The sequence below is a fragment of the Danio rerio genome, chromosome 15 (assembly GCF_052040795.2).
Source record: "Danio rerio strain M-AB ecotype USA chromosome 15, GRCz13ab, whole genome shotgun sequence".
Taxonomy (NCBI): domain Eukaryota; kingdom Metazoa; phylum Chordata; class Actinopteri; order Cypriniformes; family Danionidae; genus Danio; species Danio rerio.
The window spans coordinates 25,199,486-25,220,225 of NC_141035.1; the positions used below are offsets into that span (position 1 = coordinate 25,199,486).

Below are 20,740 nucleotides of genomic sequence, written 5' to 3' on the forward strand. Positions count from 1 at the left end.
GAATCAAGCTATCAAATCTAATTAGCCGTTCTTCACTGTATAACTAACACATTCTGAATAAAGAGCAACGAATGAATCTCTTAGTTATTTCGTTTTTTTTTTTATTACAATCAAATAACAGGTGTCACTTTAAAAATGCACACATCTAACATTATAATGAAAGCATTTGATTGGTTTTATAACATTTTATGCTAATTTAGGACAAAATTAGTTTGAAAAAACCCATCAAGATCACTGTCTTTAAATATTATTATTATTTATGTGTATATGTCCGTTTAAATACGCACCCAAAACTCAGAATAACTTAAAGGTTTAAGCATTATTGAAATATGGAATTATTGGAGTTTATTGTTTTACCAGTTGTTTATCAATTAATATATTACATTGCCTACTGTTTTAAACCAGGTAAATAGATAAAGTAAAATAAACAGTGTGTGATTTGTGCATACAATAAAACCAATACTATTGATTTAGCTGCTAATCTTAGCAAGCATCTGTGTACCGTTTTTTTTTTTTTTTTAGACCTCCTGATGTGGGCACACCTAAACCGAGCAGAAGGTAATGGTCACTGCTTCTGTCAATCACTCACATCACTCTAAATACACCGTGTCCTAACCAGAAGAGACTTGATAAAGTCACAGTCGATAAAAGCTATTTATTTCCTTCCTAACCAGCTGTGATGAGAACATTTGCTCTATTGCCTGTGCTTTCTGTTTTGTACCTGATCATATAAACTTGTATGTTTAAAGTGGTGACCTATATAAATGTATAATAAACATTAAATATTGTCTGATTGGGTCAGTTTAGTTTCATTTTTATTGCTTAACACTTGGTTGAAATACACCATTAAGCTCTTTTTTTAAGGAAACATTATGCAGCAAGTCTCATATTTAAATAGAGTTGCACATTTCGATTAATAGGAGCGTTAATCTATGTAGCATCTCCTCCCTCACAGGTTTGAGGATCTGCAGAGTGAGGATGATCAGGGGAGTGATGTTTACTCTGATGTAGATCCTCCAAACTGGCAGCAGCTGGTCGGGCGTGATGTTTTAGCAGGCCTGACGCCCCACGAGATCAAGAGACAAGAAGTCATTAATGGTACAGTCTTGTTCACCTTTCACTATGTGAATCACAACACTGGCTCATGAAAAAAAATGTGCCTGTGATGCCATTTTTAACACATTTCAAGGCAGTGTAACAGTAAAATGTACAATGAGTCATAGCTTTTTGGAGTTTTGTGAAAATGTTGGTTAAGACACATTTTTGGGTTGGTTGAATCAAGACAAGTACTCTTGATTTGTAGGTTGGATTTGCACAATGCATTTGACTAGATTTTTGGTTTTCATTTATCAGATGTATTCTTAATACTTTTAAGTATTTCGACATGTAACTGTGATAAAAAAGCTACATTATTTATCACAATGTAATTCTGTCAATAATTATCCTGATTTCATTCCAAACTCCTTAGACTTTTGTTCATCTTAAGAGCACAAATTAAGATACTTCAGGTAAAATCTGAGAGCTCCCTCATCCTCCATAGTCTCCCTACTTATTCAGGAAACATCCTCAGAACAGACCATATGCATTCAGTAGTTGAATTAGAATATTATGAAGCTATGTGAATACTTTTGTTTGCACACAAAACAAAAATAATGACTTTATTTATTTGACAGTTTCATCTCCTCAGTGTCAGTAGCTACATTTCCATCCACCTATTTTGATACTATAAGAAACTATAATTATTCAATAAGAAAAGATGCGCATAAACTACGATATAACATTTTTACCAAACAAATTCCATTATGCACATTAAAAAAGGTCGTGCGATTTTGTTGTAAGAGATCATGTGATGATTAAAATGTGTGTGAATGGACAGACCAGCTAGCTGAGCACACTGTAACACATCTGAAATGTTGTTTTGGTCATTCTGAAACACCTTCACTATTTCAGTGTTAGTGTTATTAGAATATTAATTACCTCCAAAATAGTCAAGAGCGTCTGCCCTCTGCGTCTCATTGCCTCAAATGCCACCACACGTTCATTGCATGTCGGCATTGTCTTCGGAGATACAAGTCATTTATTAAAAAGGGAAAAGATTCATGCTGTTTCTTCTACCGCAGTAAATTCTGTTTTTAATGTTGAAATTTAGCGGCAGTTAAATAAGTTCACTTTTACTCGTTGGATGGAACGTTTATTTGCACATCTTTTAAGCAATATTCCTGTTTTGCGCATAAAGTTAATTCTCATTTTTGAATGGAAACATAGCTAGTGTCAGGGTGCACATTTAAAAGATTTTGTCAGTGTGTATTCTGAAGAGCAACAAAAGTATCAGGGATTTGAAATGACATGAGGTTTAATAATGATTTCTGGGTAAACTAACCCATTAATACATGTTTGATAAATGGCATAATGCATATACTTCACTAAACTGCGCTAGTCATTTGTTCCATATAGGCTATTTATATGTTCTCAGACAGGTTTCGAATAGATCATGTGAGCAGCTCTAAAGGCAAGAATTCGAATTAAATGAGAACACAAAATGTCTCTGGGATTTTTGTTTAAATCTAGTTGAAACAAACATGAGAATCCCTAAAAAAAAGACGGTTAAGAAGACTTACTGACTTCACAGATTTACTGTAGTACCAGTAACTGGTACTCATGTTGTTATGGCAGAATTGGGAGATCATGTTATTCATATTTCTTTTGTGTATAAATGTAGATATGTTTTAAAGGAATAATAGTCATCTGGTTAAAGGGGGTAGTTCACCCAAATATAAGAAAGTGCTCAATATTTACTTTAAATCTTCGAGTTTTTTTATTCTGTTGAACACTGAAGAAGACATTTTAAAGAAAGCTTCAAATCTACAACATAGTAGGACAAATAAATCCTATGTAATCAATGGTTACAGATTATTTCAAAATATCTTAATTTGTGTGTTACATAACAAGGATAGTCAAACAAATTTGGAGCAAGTGAAGGATGATAAAATGTTAGCAGCATTTTCATTTTTGTATTCATGTTCTTTAGCATGTTTCTGACATATTGTCAGAATTGACAGTTTTTTATTGACATTTATTATGCTAATTATCAGCATCAACTGATTAAAAAAAAGTTAAATTTTTGTGGTAAATGTTGGAGGTGAAAATGTGCAATATATATATTTGGTGTGATGTTTTTACGAGACGTGGTAAAATAATGTTTTGGTTAGTTTTTTTTTTTTTATTCATCCAGTGTTTTGTATCCCCCAAATCCCTGTCTGTCTGATACTCTCAGAGCTGTTCTACACGGAGCGAGCTCACGTACGCATGTTGAAGGTCCTAGACAAGGTCTTCTACCAGAAACTCAACCGAGACAACATACTGCCCCCTGCTGACATCAAGTACATATTCACCAACCTGGAGGAAATCATCCAACTCCACGGTATGCTTTTTTTTTTTCTTCAAACTAACATTCATATAAATAATCCAAGCCACATGTCTCATGGCATCTGCTCTTTTAAATTTCAGTGAGAATAGTGGATCAAATGACAGCAATTTGCAAGAAGAACGAGACGTCTGTAATCGACCACATAGGAGACGAGTTGTTGTCTTGGGTAAGGGCTTTTGTTTTGCTGGTAAAATGTGGTGGGCCCTGTCTGGGTGATGAGACTCCCACTCACCCATGTATCCTCTGGCTTGTTGTTTTCTAGTTCAGCAGTGGAGAGGAGGAGAAGATCAAGCAAGCAGTGGGCACTTTCTGCAGTAACCAGCCCTTCGCCCTGGAGCTCATCAAATCCCGACAGAAGAAGGACCAACGTTTCTCCTCCTTCATGCAGGTGGGTTGATACTCCTTGCTCTGGCCATAGGGTAACCAGAGCTGCAGCGTCAGTTTTGTTCTATAATATGATGTAGGGCTGTTAATATTATTTTACTCTAGTCGAGACATCGCAAAAGTAAGAGATTCTAAAATAGAAACTTGAGCATCGTTGTCAGAGACGTTTAAAACAGAAACTTAATTTAAAATTAAAAATATACCTTTTCCTGTGTTGTGTCAAATTGTGTGTTATTAAAACAAAATATATGTAGCAACTGAGGAGGTTTGGTGTAAAGTAAAATATGAGGGATAGCCACAACAGTACCTTTACCTTATCATGAGTTTTTTTTTTATCGTTTCCTAACTGCAAAAGGCGTGTAAATTCTTCCATTTGTTTTGTGAAAACCGAAGTTGTCCTGTATAGTGCTGAGTTTACCGAAAAAGCACAACAAACAGGTGCCAGTGACGTAACCCTCCGCACCACTGTACTAAGGGCGCAGCTGACTATGCTCATATGCAAGTAATGTAATATCTGAAATATTTTTGCAATTGTGCATCGTCATATAATCGAGATTCGTTCGTTTCACATAAATGAAATAGATTATTGATAGAAAAACGATTCATGATTCAAAATACACTTTTCAAAATTGATTCATATGCAAAATGGCAAGATTTGTAATCAATGCATCATAAAAGTGAATAAATTGTTACATCCCTGATATGATGTTTTTTGTTGTTATAATTATTAGATTTATGTCATTAATATTAGAATTAATTATTCTAGTAATAGTATAAATAAGTTTATAATAGTATTAAGTAATACAAATACTGTATATTGTTATAAACAGCTTATATTATTCATAAAAATCATTGCATGATTATGCTAATTTGACATAAAATAGTAATTATTTGTTATAATATGAATTTTGAATCCTAAAATTTAATAAAATTATATTATACATTTAAAGTCTTTGTTTCCTTTGAGTAATAGAATGTGTATATTTATGAACTGCTATTTTTTTTTAATATAATTTATTAATTTTTTGTGATATTTAAATTATTAATAATATGTTTAGGCACTAGGCAGTGTTGTTCTGTGGTTTCTGACGATTTATTGTGCACGGTTAGGTAATTAGCAAAATTTCTTCATAATTTGAAAGTGTTTTTTTTTTATATAGAAATAAGTAATTTAGTGTTTTTAAGAACAAAATGCGGCAGTCCATTCTGCTGTGTTGACCCATGATAAATCAGTGGCTAAGCTGAAGGAAAATGAATGAATGAATGAATGAAGAACAAGATACTTTAATGCAATTAATAAGTGTGTTTGTTTGATTCTATTTATGCATTTATGTATATGCACATGTGCTGTATATATGCATGCTTTAATTGCTATTTAAATGTAGTTGATTGATGTCTTGAGTCATTTTAGCTGCACAAAAACAGCAGCAGAAGTGCTTTAAATGAGTAATATCTGAATTGTTAATTGTATCAGCTGTGCCTGGCAGCTAAACATCAGAGAAAACGGAAGACAAAACAGATTTTGCCTAATTGGAGCTAATTTTGTAGAATACACTGCCAGATCTGCTTATCTTGAAGATCAGAGTTTCTTGTCTTTAGGCACATGCAGTTGTTTCAGTCCTTAGAGTGTTGAGAGCTTGTGTTGCTGTACAGTTTTAGAATGTTTTAATTCATCATGTGTTAGAGGTGGATGCAGGGAACAGAAAATAATGCCTGCTGCTTACAGCCTCTTAATATACACAGGGTCTGTGAAATGTGTTAATCAGTGTGTACTTCAGAAAAAACAGCTTTTTGACATTTCAAATAAGCAGATCATACAAAATTGGCATCATTTACTCATCATTACATTGTGTGGTTTAATATATAAAAACTCCCTCTAAAGGACACCATGAAGGCATTTGCGACGGGGTATTTAGAGATTTCAAAGTTGCTTACAAAGACATCGGGGATTCATTCACACACCTTGCTGACGGATCACAATATTGTGGTTTGCAGAGGATTACTTTCTGCACTTGAGCGAAGGATAAAATCCACACCGAAGTGTATTATTCATGATGTTGGAGACTCTTGATAACAAGGAAATATGCAAAAGATTAGGGAGGATTTTGTTGTGGATTTGCTTGTACTGCTGTCCTCAATTTCTTGTTTGATGATCTCTGCATCATTTGCAGGAGGCTGAAAGCAATCGACTGTGTCGGCGTCTACAGCTAAAGGACATCATCCCTGCAGAGATGCAGAGGTTCACCAAATACCCATTATTAATGGACAACATTGCCAAATACACAGGTATCTTTTTTCTTTAAGCACACAAGCTTCCAATTGTCTCCATCAGTGTTTTTGGCCTTGTTTACACATGGTTTTAAAGGGATAGTTCACCCAAAACTGAAAATCCTGTCATCATTTACTTTCCTTTTACTGGTTTCAAACCTGTTTGACTTTCTTTGAACACAAAAGGGGCCATTTTGAAGAATGCTGAAAACCTTTGACTTCCATTGTAGTTGTCTTTCCTAGTATGGAAGTCAGTAGTTACAGGTTTTCCTTTCTCTTTAAAAGTCACAGGGTGTCTGCAGGGTCTTATAAAGTAATAAAAGTTGATTATTCAATTATGAGAAAATTAAGGCCTTTAAAAGGCATTAAAAAGTCTTTAATCGCAGTTTTACGAGGTCCTAAATTTTGTTTAAGCATTGTCCAAAGTCTTTGACTCCAAAAAAGCATGAATATATTTATATTCCTCCTAATATTAACAACGGCGTGCTCGATTCATGCGATTGGTTCAGGCTAGGGCGTGTCCGGCCAAGCTTCTCCGTTCGTGTAATGTCACGTAATTTGCTGCAAACACGGGAAGGTGATGTGACGCTCTCCACATGTTGGGAAACCATAGAGCAAAACAGACGGCAAAATGGGAAAATTTTAATTTGCGTAGTCCTGGTTGGAGAAAGACGAGTTTAAACAGTGGCTGAAGCCTGTCGCTGAAAACAACCGTGTAATTCATTTCAAGCTTGGTTTCTTCAGAGCTTATCTGAGTTCTGTTGCATGGTTGATTTATTTAACTACAACTGTTCATTTGGTTAAAGGTTTGATACCGATTAGAACTTGAAGTGGTGATGAGGACTTAAAATATTCTCAGAAGGTCTTTTAAAAGGTATTGAAATGACCTTTAGAATTCCTGCATATACTCTGTTATCAGAATAAAGAAAGTTAAAATAGTTTGGAACCCCCTAAGGGTGAGTAAATTGTGAGTAGATTGTCATTTATTTGAGTAAACGATGCCTCTAATCATTTTCATTAATCTTCTCAGGAGTGGACAACTCTAAATACAGGTGTAAATGGGGTCTTCTATAATCTTGTCCACTTTTAGCTACTTCCAGATTTAGTTGAAACTCTTTAAATCGGATTGCTTTCACAGTGTAAGCACTCATGGTTGAATGCATTCAAATAGACACAATACACAAGCTATTCTCAGTATACTGACTGAACATGTAATTATAATAGGTTTTGTTGGGAGAAATAAACTTTGTTGCTTTGTACCAAAACAAATGGATTATCAAAATTGGAGTTACCACCCACATCCTTTTTATTCACTTCATTTCCCACTCACATGTAAGCGACTAAAGCTGGTTTGTTGATTCAATAGTACTTGTGTGTCATACAAATAAGGCAATAAATACGAACAAAACAAATAAGAACGGATATTAAATTAATGGGTCTCATTAAATACCAGGCACAAGTGGAGCAATACTGATTGTTGATACCAGATGGAAACATGGAGTTTAATTTGATTTACATTAAAATAAGATTAAATTCTTTTTGCAGCATTAATCTTTGTTTAAGAGTTGCACTGTGTTTGGTAACAGGTGTGATTCCTGTTGTCCTGTGCACTTAACAGGTGTTTTCTCCTCCACTAACCCCTGTTTTCTGTCATTTTTCTGTAACCAGAGAATGGTTGTCGGTCCTAACATTAGTGATTGACAGCAGAAAAATTATTTGTGACATTTTCACCTCATACTGGAGGTATGCAAGTGATGTGACAGACAACTAGTTCTGGACTGAATCAGCTAAACACACTTAAAATTCAGTTTTGAGTCCTGCAAATGGCTCACTTCTAGTTTTGAATGAAGCGAGTGTTATATTTAAAATGAATGTAGTCTTTATTAATAGTTATTTGGATTGATTTAATTTTTAGAACGTACTTTTATTTTGTAGTTTTATTATTGTTTATGATTACATTTATACTTAAATATGTCAATATAGTTTTTATTAATCATTATATTAATTCTTGTATTAGTTATTTTAGTTGAACCTAAATTTAAATGCTAGTTCGATTTAAAAAATATTTTAAATATAATATTGCCTTAAAATGTTCGACAGACCTAAATGTCCCTCTCGTGGTCTCTACAGCACTATGTCGGCTTCTCAGAAAGCATTTTCTGGCTGGACACCAACCATTAGTAAATTAGAGCAATGCTCTTAAATCCCCATTATTATTCCGAGATGTTCTGAGGGAGGAGCCGCACATTATTTGGCAGTCGTGCTAAATTGTGGCTCTCTTGGCATTGTCAGAGGAAAGCAATAAATGTAAAGTATAACTAGCGATTAAGGAGGAGGTGATTTTCCTCATATTCATCTGAGCTTGGCAATAGTGGACACTGGAGGGAATGGCAGACACCCGGCCGGCCCGGGTGTTCTTAAAGAGTTGATTAAGTCTCTTCTTGAAACGTGTTCGGTCTGTATCTTCCTCCAACAGATGAGTCAGAGGAAAAAGACAAAGTGAGACGAGCAGCAGAATGCTGTCGACAGATTCTCAACCACGTCAATCAGTCTGTGAAGGAGTCCGAGAATAAACAGGTAAGTCGTGCAACTCCATCCAGAGTTTATAGCCTCAGGTCAGCTAAGCTTGAAGGAATGCCTGGAGAAGCAAACTTAATGCATCTTCTTGCGTCAGCTATGAACACTGTTCCTAGAGTACAAACAGAGATCATCCAACCCTCTGTAAACTCCAGAAGATCAAGAATATTATTTTAAAAGGTCTAAATTCAGCGTTATAAGAGGCAAGCTAGCAAAATCTCATCTTTTTCAGCGTCTGCAGTTAATTTTGGGCAAGACTAAAGCTTTACAGCTTTTGGGGATGTCTAAATTCAGTATTATATGAGGCAAGCTAGCAAAATCTCATAGTTCCCAGCACCTAAAGTGTATTTTTGCACAAGACTTAAGCTTTACAGTTTTTTGTGGATGTATAAATTCAGTGTTTTAAGAGGCAAGCTAGCAAAATCTCATCCTTTCCAGCCTTATCAGTGTGATTTGTGCAAGATTAAAGCTTTACAGTTTTGGGGGTGTCTAAAGTCAGCGTTTTAAGAGGTTGGCTAAGGCTAATGCATTCTGCTGCATGAATATCTATATTTGTTGATGTTCCACAGAGACTGGAAGACTACCAGAGACGGCTGGACCTCTCTTCCCTCAAGCAGAGCGAGAACCCAATGATCTCAGAGTTCAAGGTTAGTGTTAATGTTAGTGTTAGTGTAGGAGTTTGTCTAGGAGTTTTCCTGGAGAACTGAATTTGAGAAGCAGTAAGAAAAGGTTTTTTAAAGTCATGAAAAAGGATGAACATCAATCACATTTTATGCTGTAACTTTATTTTTAAGAGGACAACATTTTTAAGAGCAAGTTTTGTTGTAGTATTTATTTCGAGCTATAATAAAATATAGGTTTTCTTCAATTAATGATGAGTTAACCGAAATAACACTGGACTGTAATAGCCTAAATTTACCCAAAAGTTCTCTAATGTGGCTTTCACAGTGTTGTAACTAATCTTGATGTCGGCGACATTTAATATCCTGCATCAGGTTTGAAAAGCAAGTTTTAATTAGGCTCTGTGTGAGCAAAACTTGTGAGTCCCTTCTAGTAACCACTAGGATTTTTCTCATTTATTTATTGTCACACAGAACCTGGATCTCACTAAACGAAAGATGGTCCACGAGGGTCCTCTCTCCTGGAAGATAAATAAAGACAAAACAATTGGTAAGCCACTGTTTTCAGTTTTTGCCTTCTGAGCTGCTTTTGTTGATGGTATAATCACAATGCAGTGTGTTTTTTTTTGTTGCAGAGTTGTATACGTTACTCCTGGAAGACATACTGGTGCTGCTGCAGAAGCAGGACGAGCGTCTCATTCTCAGGTGTCACAGTAAGAACCTGGCAGGAACAGCTGAAACCAAACACATCTTCAGCCCTATCATCAAGCTCAGCACTGTGCTGGTGCGCTCTGTGGCCACAGGTCAGTGTCTGACAAAAATGAAAGGACTATTATATTAAACATGTCTCAATTTTTCTCAGAAAACATATTTATAAAGGTGCTATTGACTAGAAATGTTCACCAGGTGTCAGTAACAACCAAAGTAATCCATCAATACAAAAGAAAACTAAACAAATTAGTTTAGAAATGAAGTTATGTGTAGTAAAATTTAATGGCTCAGGGAAAAAGTATTGAACACATAAAGAAAGGGAGGTGAAAAAAGCCATGGAAAGCCCAGACAGCAACTCAAATCTCTCAGTAGTTAGAAAGTAACCATGTGTTTCGACATTGTAAAATGAATATTAGCTGCTTTAGTCTTAAAACCTACATTACCAGATGATGAAGATGTAACCAGGGTGGACATTTCAGCAAGACAATGATCCAAAACACAGCCAAGGAAACTCACAACTGCTTTTAGAAAAAGAAAATAAAGTTGCTAAAATAGCTCATGCTATCACCTGACTTGAATCCAATAGAAAATAAGAACAAAAAAATCAGGTTTAATTGACGAGACTCATGGAACCATTAAGATTTTTAAACTCTGTTCAAGTATTGGAAAAATATATACCTGAGTAATGCATGTGACTGCATATTAAAGGCGTCTTTAAGCTGTCATTACTAAAATACAGCATGTATAGAGCCTTTTATACAAAGTATTAAATAGATTTCAGTAGTTCAGTATCTTCTCCTTGTGTCATTATATTGTTATTACACATCTTTTTATGTTTTGTTTTATTTGTATGTTTGGACTGTTTGGGTTTTTATGAAAATCTTATGTCAACAGTTCCTTTAGAAATATATTTACCATGAGAAATCAGGACACGTTCAAGACTTATTTTACCCGCAGTATATTTCAAGAATGAATCCATAACAGTTTCCTTGATTTCCCCAAACAGATAATAGATCATTCTTTGTGATCTCCATGTCCAAAAACGGAGCTCAGATTTATGAGCTGATGGCCCAGACGGTGTCTGAGCAGAGGATGTATGTTTTGGCCACTTCTTTCAGTTTCATAATTCTGCAGGACTTGTCTCTCTTATAATAGAGCTGAGTTTATTCTCTGTCTTTTCTATCAGGTGGCAACGGCAGATCACTCAGAGGGCAGAGGTTATGAACACCAAACCTCACAGTGTCATTCCTTTGCCTCAACACGAGTAAGTTCCTTTATACTTACAATTGAAACCATCTTAGTTAAGCAAGCCCATTTTACACCACAAGATTGGGTTTGTTTGCACCTGGTATTTAGATGCATATTCATCAAGCTGATCACAATAGGACAATGATGAATACAGGTGTAAACAGAGACTAAAATGTTTCGAGTTTGTCTTTAATAGGTTGCTAAAAACTCATTCAGTTTAAGATTTCTTAAAGTGTTGATGCTCATGTGGTAGATTGAGTTTAAAAATCCACAAAAGGTCAGATGTATTACTAACACATGATAATTATGGGACAAACAAGGTGGTCATACTTTGCTACAATGTACCAAAACACACACTGTACGATCAAAATCGTTGTCATTCAAATCTTATTTATTTGATTGCTTTGTAAGCTCTGTAGCATTGGTTTGTTCATTAGTTGTACTTGTGAGTACTTGTGACTAATGCATCTCAATTGACCATTTATTCCCTGAAAATGCATGTTATATAGGGGTTCACTGGGTCAAGATAAAATAAATTAATACTTTATTTGTATTAAATTGATCAAAAGTTACAGTTATATTGTAGATTAGTATTATATAGCAAACAAATTCTGTTCTTTTGAATATTTAAAAAAAAACATGGGGTGTTAGTATTTTGCTATTTTTGCATATTTAAAAAATAATTGTTGTACTTAAAGTGGTTTTACGCTCAATTTTTTATGGTCTCAATCTTTCCTCCATACACTAATGGGATAATTAGATGCACACTTCCAAAACGCTGTAGATACTTCCGGCTCCTGTTTTATGAATACAGTGATATTGAACATACTATTTTAACATCCCATTTATTTAATACACCTGCTCCATGAATGTATGCTTATTTGGATGCAGAAAAGCTCTTCACTTCACACACAACAACAACAAAAAGACGCAGATTCAGAGTTCCACATGAGGTTATTTATTAGCAAATGATATAAATATTACGTGTAAACATTAGGTAAGCATGTTAGATTGTAACCGTGTGTCCTAACAACATGCTACGTGATGAGATTTGCAGTGATAAGCAATTTGGATGTTTTCACCAAACGAAACACTACAGAAATTTAAATACAGCCATTCAGAAGCACAGAATATGCACTCACTCACGAAATGGTAAGGTTTATAATCTAAGAAATAAAAGCTGCTTCTAATATATCTATTCGAGGTGTTGATTAAAGCAAACCTCCTTTACATATGGAGAATATTTCTTCTTTCAAGTGTCGTTGGTTTTATTTAGAACACAATTTAAACTAGCCTTAAATCAGTGTTTAGGCTCAATGGTTCTCAATCTAGCAATCTGTGCTTGCGTTTTTAATTGTTTTTTCGGGGTTTTCACCTTCAATGGATAAGGACAGAGGAGATTGCAGACAGGAGAGTGTGGGAAGCAGAGAGAAGGAAAGAGAAGAGAAGGGAAATCGAACTCGGGGCGCTGTGACCACCTTAGTGCTATGTGTCGACGCTCTAACCACTAGGCTGTTGGCACTGACTTGCATTTATTTTGATCCAGAAATGCAATACTTAGTTCAACAACTTACGTACTGCACCTTTAACCTGGGTTCTTTATCTTGTAAAAAAAATCCTAGACACAAAATAGTTTCAAATTCTTATATATATATATATATATATATATATATATATATATATATATATATATATATATATATATATATATATATATATATATATATATATATTTAAACTTATCAAAATGTTTTATTATTATTATTTAACTCTTTAAATTATTTTAGTCGAAGTTGTTCATAGACATGAATAACAGTTTTTTGGGACAACATTATCTAATCTCTTCATAAAAGCAATTTAAAAAGTAGCAAATATGAAGGCATGAAGCTTATATAACTGTTCATCTGTGTTCTAGTGGCGACAGAGACGGTGTGGAGTTAAGCAAGTTCAGCAAAGGCTCTGATCGGATCTCCACAGGAAGCATCCAGTCCGCAGGTAGCTATGCATGTACAAACGCTCCTCTGATTGTAAAAGTGTTGATTGCTGCCATACTCAAGTCAAGCCTTCATCATCTGTCCTCAGAGAAAGACGGTGAATTTTCGCCCTCAGCAGCCCTGCGGGACTGTGTGCCCGATACCAACCCTGGGGAAGAGGACCAGGTCGCGAGAGCTGGCAGAGACGCTTCCTATCAGGACTCTGAACTTTTGAACGGCAGGGAAACAGACTCTCTATCTTGTTCATCTAAAGCTGACGAGGCCCTGAAAACATGTAAGTCTTTGGTAGATTTGAATACTATTGCTTTCATGTGGTGTTTCATCTCTGGCAGCTTCAAATGACAAATGCAAAATGACAATCTGCATAATAAATAGGCAGAAAGCATGATTTGAGTCTAGTGCGGCCATTTGTTTTGGCTTTTTCTCAGCACTGGGTGGCAGTTGTCTGTGTGCCTGCCAACTCAAGAAAATGACAATTCAGCCTCTATTGATTAAAAAACAAAAGAACACTCCAGAAAAGATTTGTTTGTTTTCCAAGTGCCTTTTAATTAGTTTAGTATCTAACAATACAAGAGCTTGGCTACTTTTGCTTCCTAATGGAATTCACTTCTGTTGAAAACAACAAATATGTGAACTTAAGATCAATCTGCTTTTTTGTCAAGTTTTTTGCATTTGGTGTAATGGGTCTCTTGGTATCTGAAGCCAACACTGGTAATGGAAAGATTGACTTCAGCAGATACTATACTGATTCACATATACAGTAGTCAACAATTGAAGTGGATCAAAAAAGTAAAGAAAAAATGTTTTAACACAAGAACGCATGTTGTTTATTGGTTTTAGGACAACTTTGATTAAAGGTTTTGATTCTCTTCAAATGTACTCATATTCCTGTTTAGTTAAATCAGACAGAAAAATGTATACACTCATCATCCACTTTATTAGGGACACATTACTAGTACTGGGTTGGACCCCTCTTTGCCTTTAGAACTGCCTTAATCCTTCATGGCATAGATTCAACAAGGTACCACGCAGTTGCTGCAGATTTGTCAGCTGCACATCCATGATGCGAATCTCCTGTTCCACCACATACAAAAGGTGCTCTATTGGATTGAGGTCTGGGGACTGTGGAGGCCATTTGAACTCATTAACCGCGTTTCCACTTTCGGGGCAGTGCAAGCCAGGGTTTTTATCGGGCCAGGCAGGGCCAATATCCCGGGAGGTTGAGTAGTGAGGCCGAAATCATGTCGCATTTCCACTGTCGGGCTAGCAGCCCCCAGAATGTCCCCTGAATCAAACGTTACACAACCCGCCCACTTTAGCGGGAATCAAACAGATAAAGCACACCATCGCATCATCACAAAATGATTAAAATGAAGACAACCGAAACAAAGAGATGACACGTTACTGTACAGCATTAGGCTACATTATATGTCTATACGCACAGGCCTGTGTGTTTTCATTCGTTTTATTTGTTTATTCACCGACCGACTGTTGGCATCGTCTGTTGGGTCTCGCCACTAACGGAGGAGCCCAGCGCAGTGAGCGCACCCATACATAACATAAAACCACAGATATTCTCCAGTAATAACTCGGTATAAAATGTATTTTATAACATCCTTGTTTTGATAGACGCTGTCAAACATTCAGCTCAATGCTAAAAACAGAAACACTTGTTTGAGGACACAGAACACATTTTGTGTTTGCAGTTTTCCCTAATGTGTTTGTAAAGCGGCGCTGCGCAGGACTGCGTGACAGAAAAAAGGTAGATTCTGCTTTCACTTACCTAAAAATGCTCTGTTTGCACGATTTGTTTAATATCATCGAACCCAAATACTTTTTAATCAATATTTTAACCCTCCTCTGGTGTTTATTGTTTTTAGAAAATATTTAAAATTGTAAAATGAAGGTTATATATGGCTTAAAACGGTTAAATTTATGTATTGTATAAACCTACATTGTTATAGCTTTTGTTTGTTTTATATTGGTTCATTTATTTAATGTGATTTTATTATATCAATATTTGTGATTCTTTAAATTATTTCAATATAGCTTAGGCTGTTTTTTATAGAGATATGACACAATTGTTTTGAGCCTACAAAAGTGGACACATAATTTGTAAAAGTTTTATGTCTGTCCGTTGTATTCATGTTTTGTATCATCTCCAAAATAAATTTTAAAAGAAAAAAGCCGCTCGTGGCATCAACAGAGCTGTCAAGCGCGCTCTTTTGCCCGGCCACACACACACACACACAGGCTTCTCAGCACGCACGTATCATGCACAAACACACCTTTTAAACTTGACAAAAAACTCTCAACAACCTTTACTGGCTGCTGTGTCTTTAGTATGGTGTAAAGATTATTATGCGCTATTGAAATATCAAGGAGGACGCAGCAAGGAAATTTCAAATTAAAAGTTTTTTTTATGCAACAGCCTTAGATTTAAAAGGGAAACATAAGGGCGATCATAAGCAAAAAGATCCCTAGCCTATAAGGTGTTTTATGGAATAGCCTATCTTAAACTGATCAGCTATGTTTTCTTTACCTTATTTATTTATTGTTTTGGCGCAGGTACTCTTGTGTGATCGGAAAACTAGGGTAATGACGGCATGCCATCTTTAACTGACTCGGGCAAAGTTTGCCTCTCCTTTCACACATCCCGAAGCCCCAACTGGCCCTCTTTGGCCCAAGGTATTTGGCAGGCCGAAAAAGGGCTTTAGCCCGATCAGGCCCCGGAGGTGACAGTGGAACCGCGACTGGCCTTGGCTCGCCCTGGCTCGCTCGCTTTAGGAGTGATAGTGGAAACACTGCTATTGTCATGTTCTAGAAACCAGTCTGAGATGATTCGCGCTATATGACATGACATATTATCCTGCTGGAAGTAGCCATCAGAAGATGGGTACACTGTGGTCATAAAGGAATGGACATGGTCAGCAACAATACACATTTACAGTAGGCTGTGGCATTAACACGATGCTCAGATTGGTACTAATGGGCCCAAAGTGTGCCAAAAGAAATCCCCCACACCATTACACCATGACCACCAGCCTGAACCGTTGATACAAGGCAGGATGTGTTTATGTTTTTGATGCCAAATTCTCACCCTACCATGCGAATGTCGCAGCAGAAATTAAGACTCATCAGGCAACATTTTTACAATCTTCTATTGTCTTATTTTTTTGAGCCTGTGCGAATTGTAGCCTCAGTTTCCTGTTCTTAGCTGACAGGAGTGGCACCCAGTGTGGTCTTCTGCTTCTGTAGCCCATCTGCCAAGGTTCGACGTGTTGTGCATTCAGAGATGCTCTTCTTCATACCTCAGTTGTAACGAGTGGTTATTTGAGTTATTGTTGCCTTTCTATCAGCTGGAACCAGCCGGCCATTCTTTTCTGACCTCTGGCATCAACAAGGCATTTGCACCCACAGAACTGCTGCTCACTGCATATTTTGTCTTTTTCAGACCATTCTCTGTAAATCCTAGAGATGGTTATGCGTGAAAATTCCAGCAGATCTGCAGTTTCTGAAATACTCTGATCAGCCTGCCTGGCACAAACAACCATGCCAAGTTCAAAGTGACTTAAATCACCTTTCTTCCCCATTCTGATGCTCGGTTTGAACTGCAGCAGATCGTCTTGACCATGTCTACATGCCTAAATGAAATTTGTGTTAATGAGCAGTTATACCTAGTAAAGTGGCCGGTGAGTGTATATGGAATAATATGTGGTGACTTCTGATAAAAAAGTGACTAAGCCGGAGGAAAATTAATGGATGAATGAATGAATTTGTGAATTCATTACTTAGAACACTTTTAGGTTACATTGTTATTGTACAACCTTGTACAAACTTTTTTTGTGTTTACACTGGGCAGATTTGGTGCGATTAAAAGTAAATGTGGTGTGATTGCTCTGTTAGTGCGGTTTATTTGAATAAAAGTGAATGCTACCATCAAATCTAAACAAGAGAATTGATGCCGGTGAAAAGACGGCTCTCAATATCGCATTTGGCCTGTGTGTTGTGTCATCAGCGTCTTTGTGTAAGGTTGCTTTAAGGTGTGTGTACATGTGTTTTCAGTGGCAGCGCTAAAGCAGGTGCTGCTGACTCAGCTGATGGCTCAGGATGAGGGTGAGCGATTGGGCCGATCGGCCGGCAGTCGTCTGCTCAGGACCACCTCTTTACGCACACCAGTGGAGCACAACTCCAACCGCACCCCTAGTCGAGCTCAGGACTACACCTCTGGCGACACAGGCTTCTATGAGTGCCCGGAGGATTACGGTGAGTGCTTCACATCTTCAGGACATAAAACTACAATACAATTGAGGAGAAAACTACTTGCCTTCCTGTGAAATCTGAATTCTTTTTCAAATATTAATAAAATTAATAATAAAAGTGCTCAAAAAGAGAATATTTTTTAACACATTTAAAAATAAAATTGTTAACTAATTTCTTTTGCCTTTGCCATGATGACAGTGGGTTATATTTTACTCGTTATTTTGCAATATACTAGTATTCAGTTTATAGTAGGGATGTAACGGTATCAGAATTTCACGGTACGGTAATACCTCGGTATGAATGTCACGGTACGGTATTTATTGAATCATTTACAGGAAAAAACAAAACTTATGAAAATACTCCAAAAAAGTGCCAAAAGTGTCAATGACATACAAATTAGCCATCTATCTGTTAGCTTTGAAACAGGAACTTCAATTTTAATAACAAAAAATTATTAAACCATGTAAAAACAATAAAGTTTCAATTTAGTATTGTTGAAAACTCATCACATTCAACATTTAATCACACTCAGCCCATCTACACAGATGAGAGCTCTGCTAGTCGGACTTCTCATCAAGCATCTCCCGCTGGATCTAATCTCACTATATTTATTAAACGGGATATTTCATTTATCTTGTTGTCTTTATCTAACGACATATTCCCTGACTTTGGTCATTGGAATCTATTACTTGTTCTCAGTTAACGTGTTTTGGCTGAGCGCAAAGATAAGTTAATGATTAATGTAACCACGTACATTCTGTATATTGACTGATAGCTTGCCTTTATTTCCTATAATGTATAAACTTATTGTATGTTATACTTTTAAAATGGCCATTATCGATTATTAAAACTGATATTCAGCAAAAGAGAGGCTGTGTTTCGTATTTTCACTGAAATTAAAAGGAAGCAGTTGTTATCGGCTCCGTTTTGTTATAAATATCCACAGTGAAGATGACGCTCATATATGCAGCACGACGCCTCAACATGTCTGTTGTCTAAGTTGCTAATATTAAAATGAAAATAGGCAGTTCCTTAAATCATGTTTACATTTTATTGTTGATAAAGTGAAACAACGAAGCCAGGGTGATGTGAATGAAGTTATAAAGTACATTGTTCCCTTTGAAGATTTACCCGTGTCCTCGGTATAGTCTGCTTTTCCATATCAAACTGAGAAGAAGAGACTGCAGCCTTGATCAAACTTGCGAAGTCTGAACTTACAAGGAGAGGATGCAGGACTGGACTGTGCGTGTTAGGCTACTTAATATTCAGGAAAAGCCCCAATCAGAGAGGCGAACGTCTGCAGCCCCGCCTCCGTTTTTAGGTGTCTCAGTTTTCCATTATCCACACTGAGACATTATCCACACATTTCGAAACGCTCCGTTTTCGGCGCTCGAGAACTCTTTTCATCCCCGCTTCTAGCAGTACACTCCATTTCCGCATTACTGGATCTGTAGCGACAACAGACTGCAAGGGATGATGGTCAAGCATGGGCTGATGGGTATTGTAGTTTTTGCTACCTCCCGTTCGCTTCATTCGCCTAAGCAAATTTTCTCAGAAGACCTATAGTTTTACCGAGTCATGCGACTTCGGTAATATCGAAAAAAATTAATATTGCGGTATGACGGTATTTACAATACCGTTACATCCCTAGTTTATAGTGAAATTTTAAGACTTAAATAGGTTAACTAGGTTAGGTTAACTAGGTAAGTTTGGTTAATTAGGTGGTTTTATAATATTGACTCAAAAAAAAGTCAAATATATTAAAACTGCTTTGGTTTTAGCCAAACGAAAAAAAAGGGTGACGCAGTGGCGCAGTAGGTAATAAGACTTTTCCCACAAGAACAAAATATATTAGGAAACATTGAAAAACTGCTTGAGCCATTAAACAGCACCCTAAAAAAATAGGGTGTTGTGAGTGCACATGTGATGTAATGACAGTTTTATTGACATTTGAAGCTAAAGGATGATCACATGCAATAACTTAAGATGCATGCATTACCTTAATATGCATCACAGAGCTGAAGACATACTTTAGAATATCACACAATAGTACGAGTTCTTACTTATTTTGTGAAAGAAACCACATCTGGTCATAAATAGTAATTATTTCAAACACTCGACTGTTGTTACGAGTTAATTTGGAAGTATATTTGGTAAATCTCTTTGTAAACAGACACACATAACTGTATTGTGTATGTGCTGCTGCAGTACATTAGCAGATCCAGATAGTAGGCAAGTCTAATCATCTTAACATATTTACGATGTATTTACGCAAATAATAAAGCCATAATTGATATGATATAAGATCTTACACTGTAAAACTCACAAAGTTAGGTTAACTCAAACCATTTGAGGAAACCAATTGCAACAAACAATTTAAGTTCAAAAACTAATCCTAATGAGTACTTTGAACTTGATCCATTTACATAAACAAAGCAATTTGAGCATAGTAAAACCCAATAAATGAAGAGAAGTCAAACCAACTGAGTACTATACTAGTACTAACTGAGTACAACTGAGTACTTACCCAATAAGTCAAGGCAACTCAAACTATTTGAGGAAACCGATTGCTACAAACCATTTGATTAAAAAAAAAAAACTAGTCTATATGAGTACTGTGAACTTACTCCATTTAGGTTAAAGTAATGAGGTATTTACCTTCAACACTGAGTTCAAAACTCTTTTCAAATGAGTAGAATTAACTTTCAGTCAGTTTTGAGTTATCTACATTTATTTCATTTGATAAAGTTGACTGTTGGGTTTTACAGTGTATTAGACCATATTGCCCATCACTACATGATAGATACAATTAAATCCTTGGAAATGGTCAAATGTGTGTCATGCTTGAGGTGAGCCATCTGACAGTAGTTGGGTTTTTCAGCAGCGTACCTGGTTCTGGAGGGCTTCGGTGGCTCGGGCGAGAGCAGCACTGATGATGATTTTCAGGTTGGGAGAAAGGAGCCTGGTTTGGCCCACAGCTGCGCTGCTGACTCTGGGATCAGCCTGAAGTTCTCCTCGCCCTCCTCTGGCAGCACGTCCCGTCTCAGCAGACAGGTGCTCTCACACCTGCGCTGCCTGCAGGCCAACCTCAACCACCTCAAGGTTTCCCACTTTCCACCTCACTCTGTGTTTTAGGACTTTATGTTGCAATAAAGAATTATAGCAGGGGTGCCCAAACCTGGTCCTGGAGGGGCCAGTGTCCAGCGTAGTTTAGTTCCAACTTCCTGCCTGGAAGCTTCTAGTATACC

General features: G+C 36.5%; 1 protein-coding gene across 4 annotated transcripts in view; it reads left to right on the forward strand.

Moving 5' to 3' along the window:
- The window catches only part of arhgef12a (Rho guanine nucleotide exchange factor 12a), a 91,123-nt gene that overhangs the window by 66,764 nt on the left and 3,619 nt on the right, over positions 1–20,740 (forward strand). For 2 of the 4 annotated variants that reach the window (XM_087284128.1, XM_087284130.1), the window contains 16 exons: positions 523–558; positions 956–1,098; positions 3,275–3,421; positions 3,508–3,593; positions 3,690–3,815; positions 5,983–6,097; positions 8,556–8,656; positions 9,226–9,303; positions 9,751–9,826; positions 9,912–10,079; positions 10,994–11,081; positions 11,174–11,251; positions 13,151–13,230; positions 13,318–13,503; positions 17,295–17,495; positions 20,374–20,594. In XM_087284128.1, the coding sequence (XP_087140254.1) occupies positions 523–558; positions 956–1,098; positions 3,275–3,421; positions 3,508–3,593; positions 3,690–3,815; positions 5,983–6,097; positions 8,556–8,656; positions 9,226–9,303; positions 9,751–9,826; positions 9,912–10,079; positions 10,994–11,081; positions 11,174–11,251; positions 13,151–13,230; positions 13,318–13,503; positions 17,295–17,495; positions 20,374–20,594 (1,930 nt within the window). The remainder of the gene's footprint in view (positions 1–522; positions 559–955; positions 1,099–3,274; positions 3,422–3,507; positions 3,594–3,689; positions 3,816–5,982; positions 6,098–8,555; positions 8,657–9,225; positions 9,304–9,750; positions 9,827–9,911; positions 10,080–10,993; positions 11,082–11,173; positions 11,252–13,150; positions 13,231–13,317; positions 13,504–17,294; positions 17,496–20,373; positions 20,595–20,740) is intronic. The other 2 variants (XM_087284129.1, XM_087284131.1) reach the window with 1 other exon arrangement.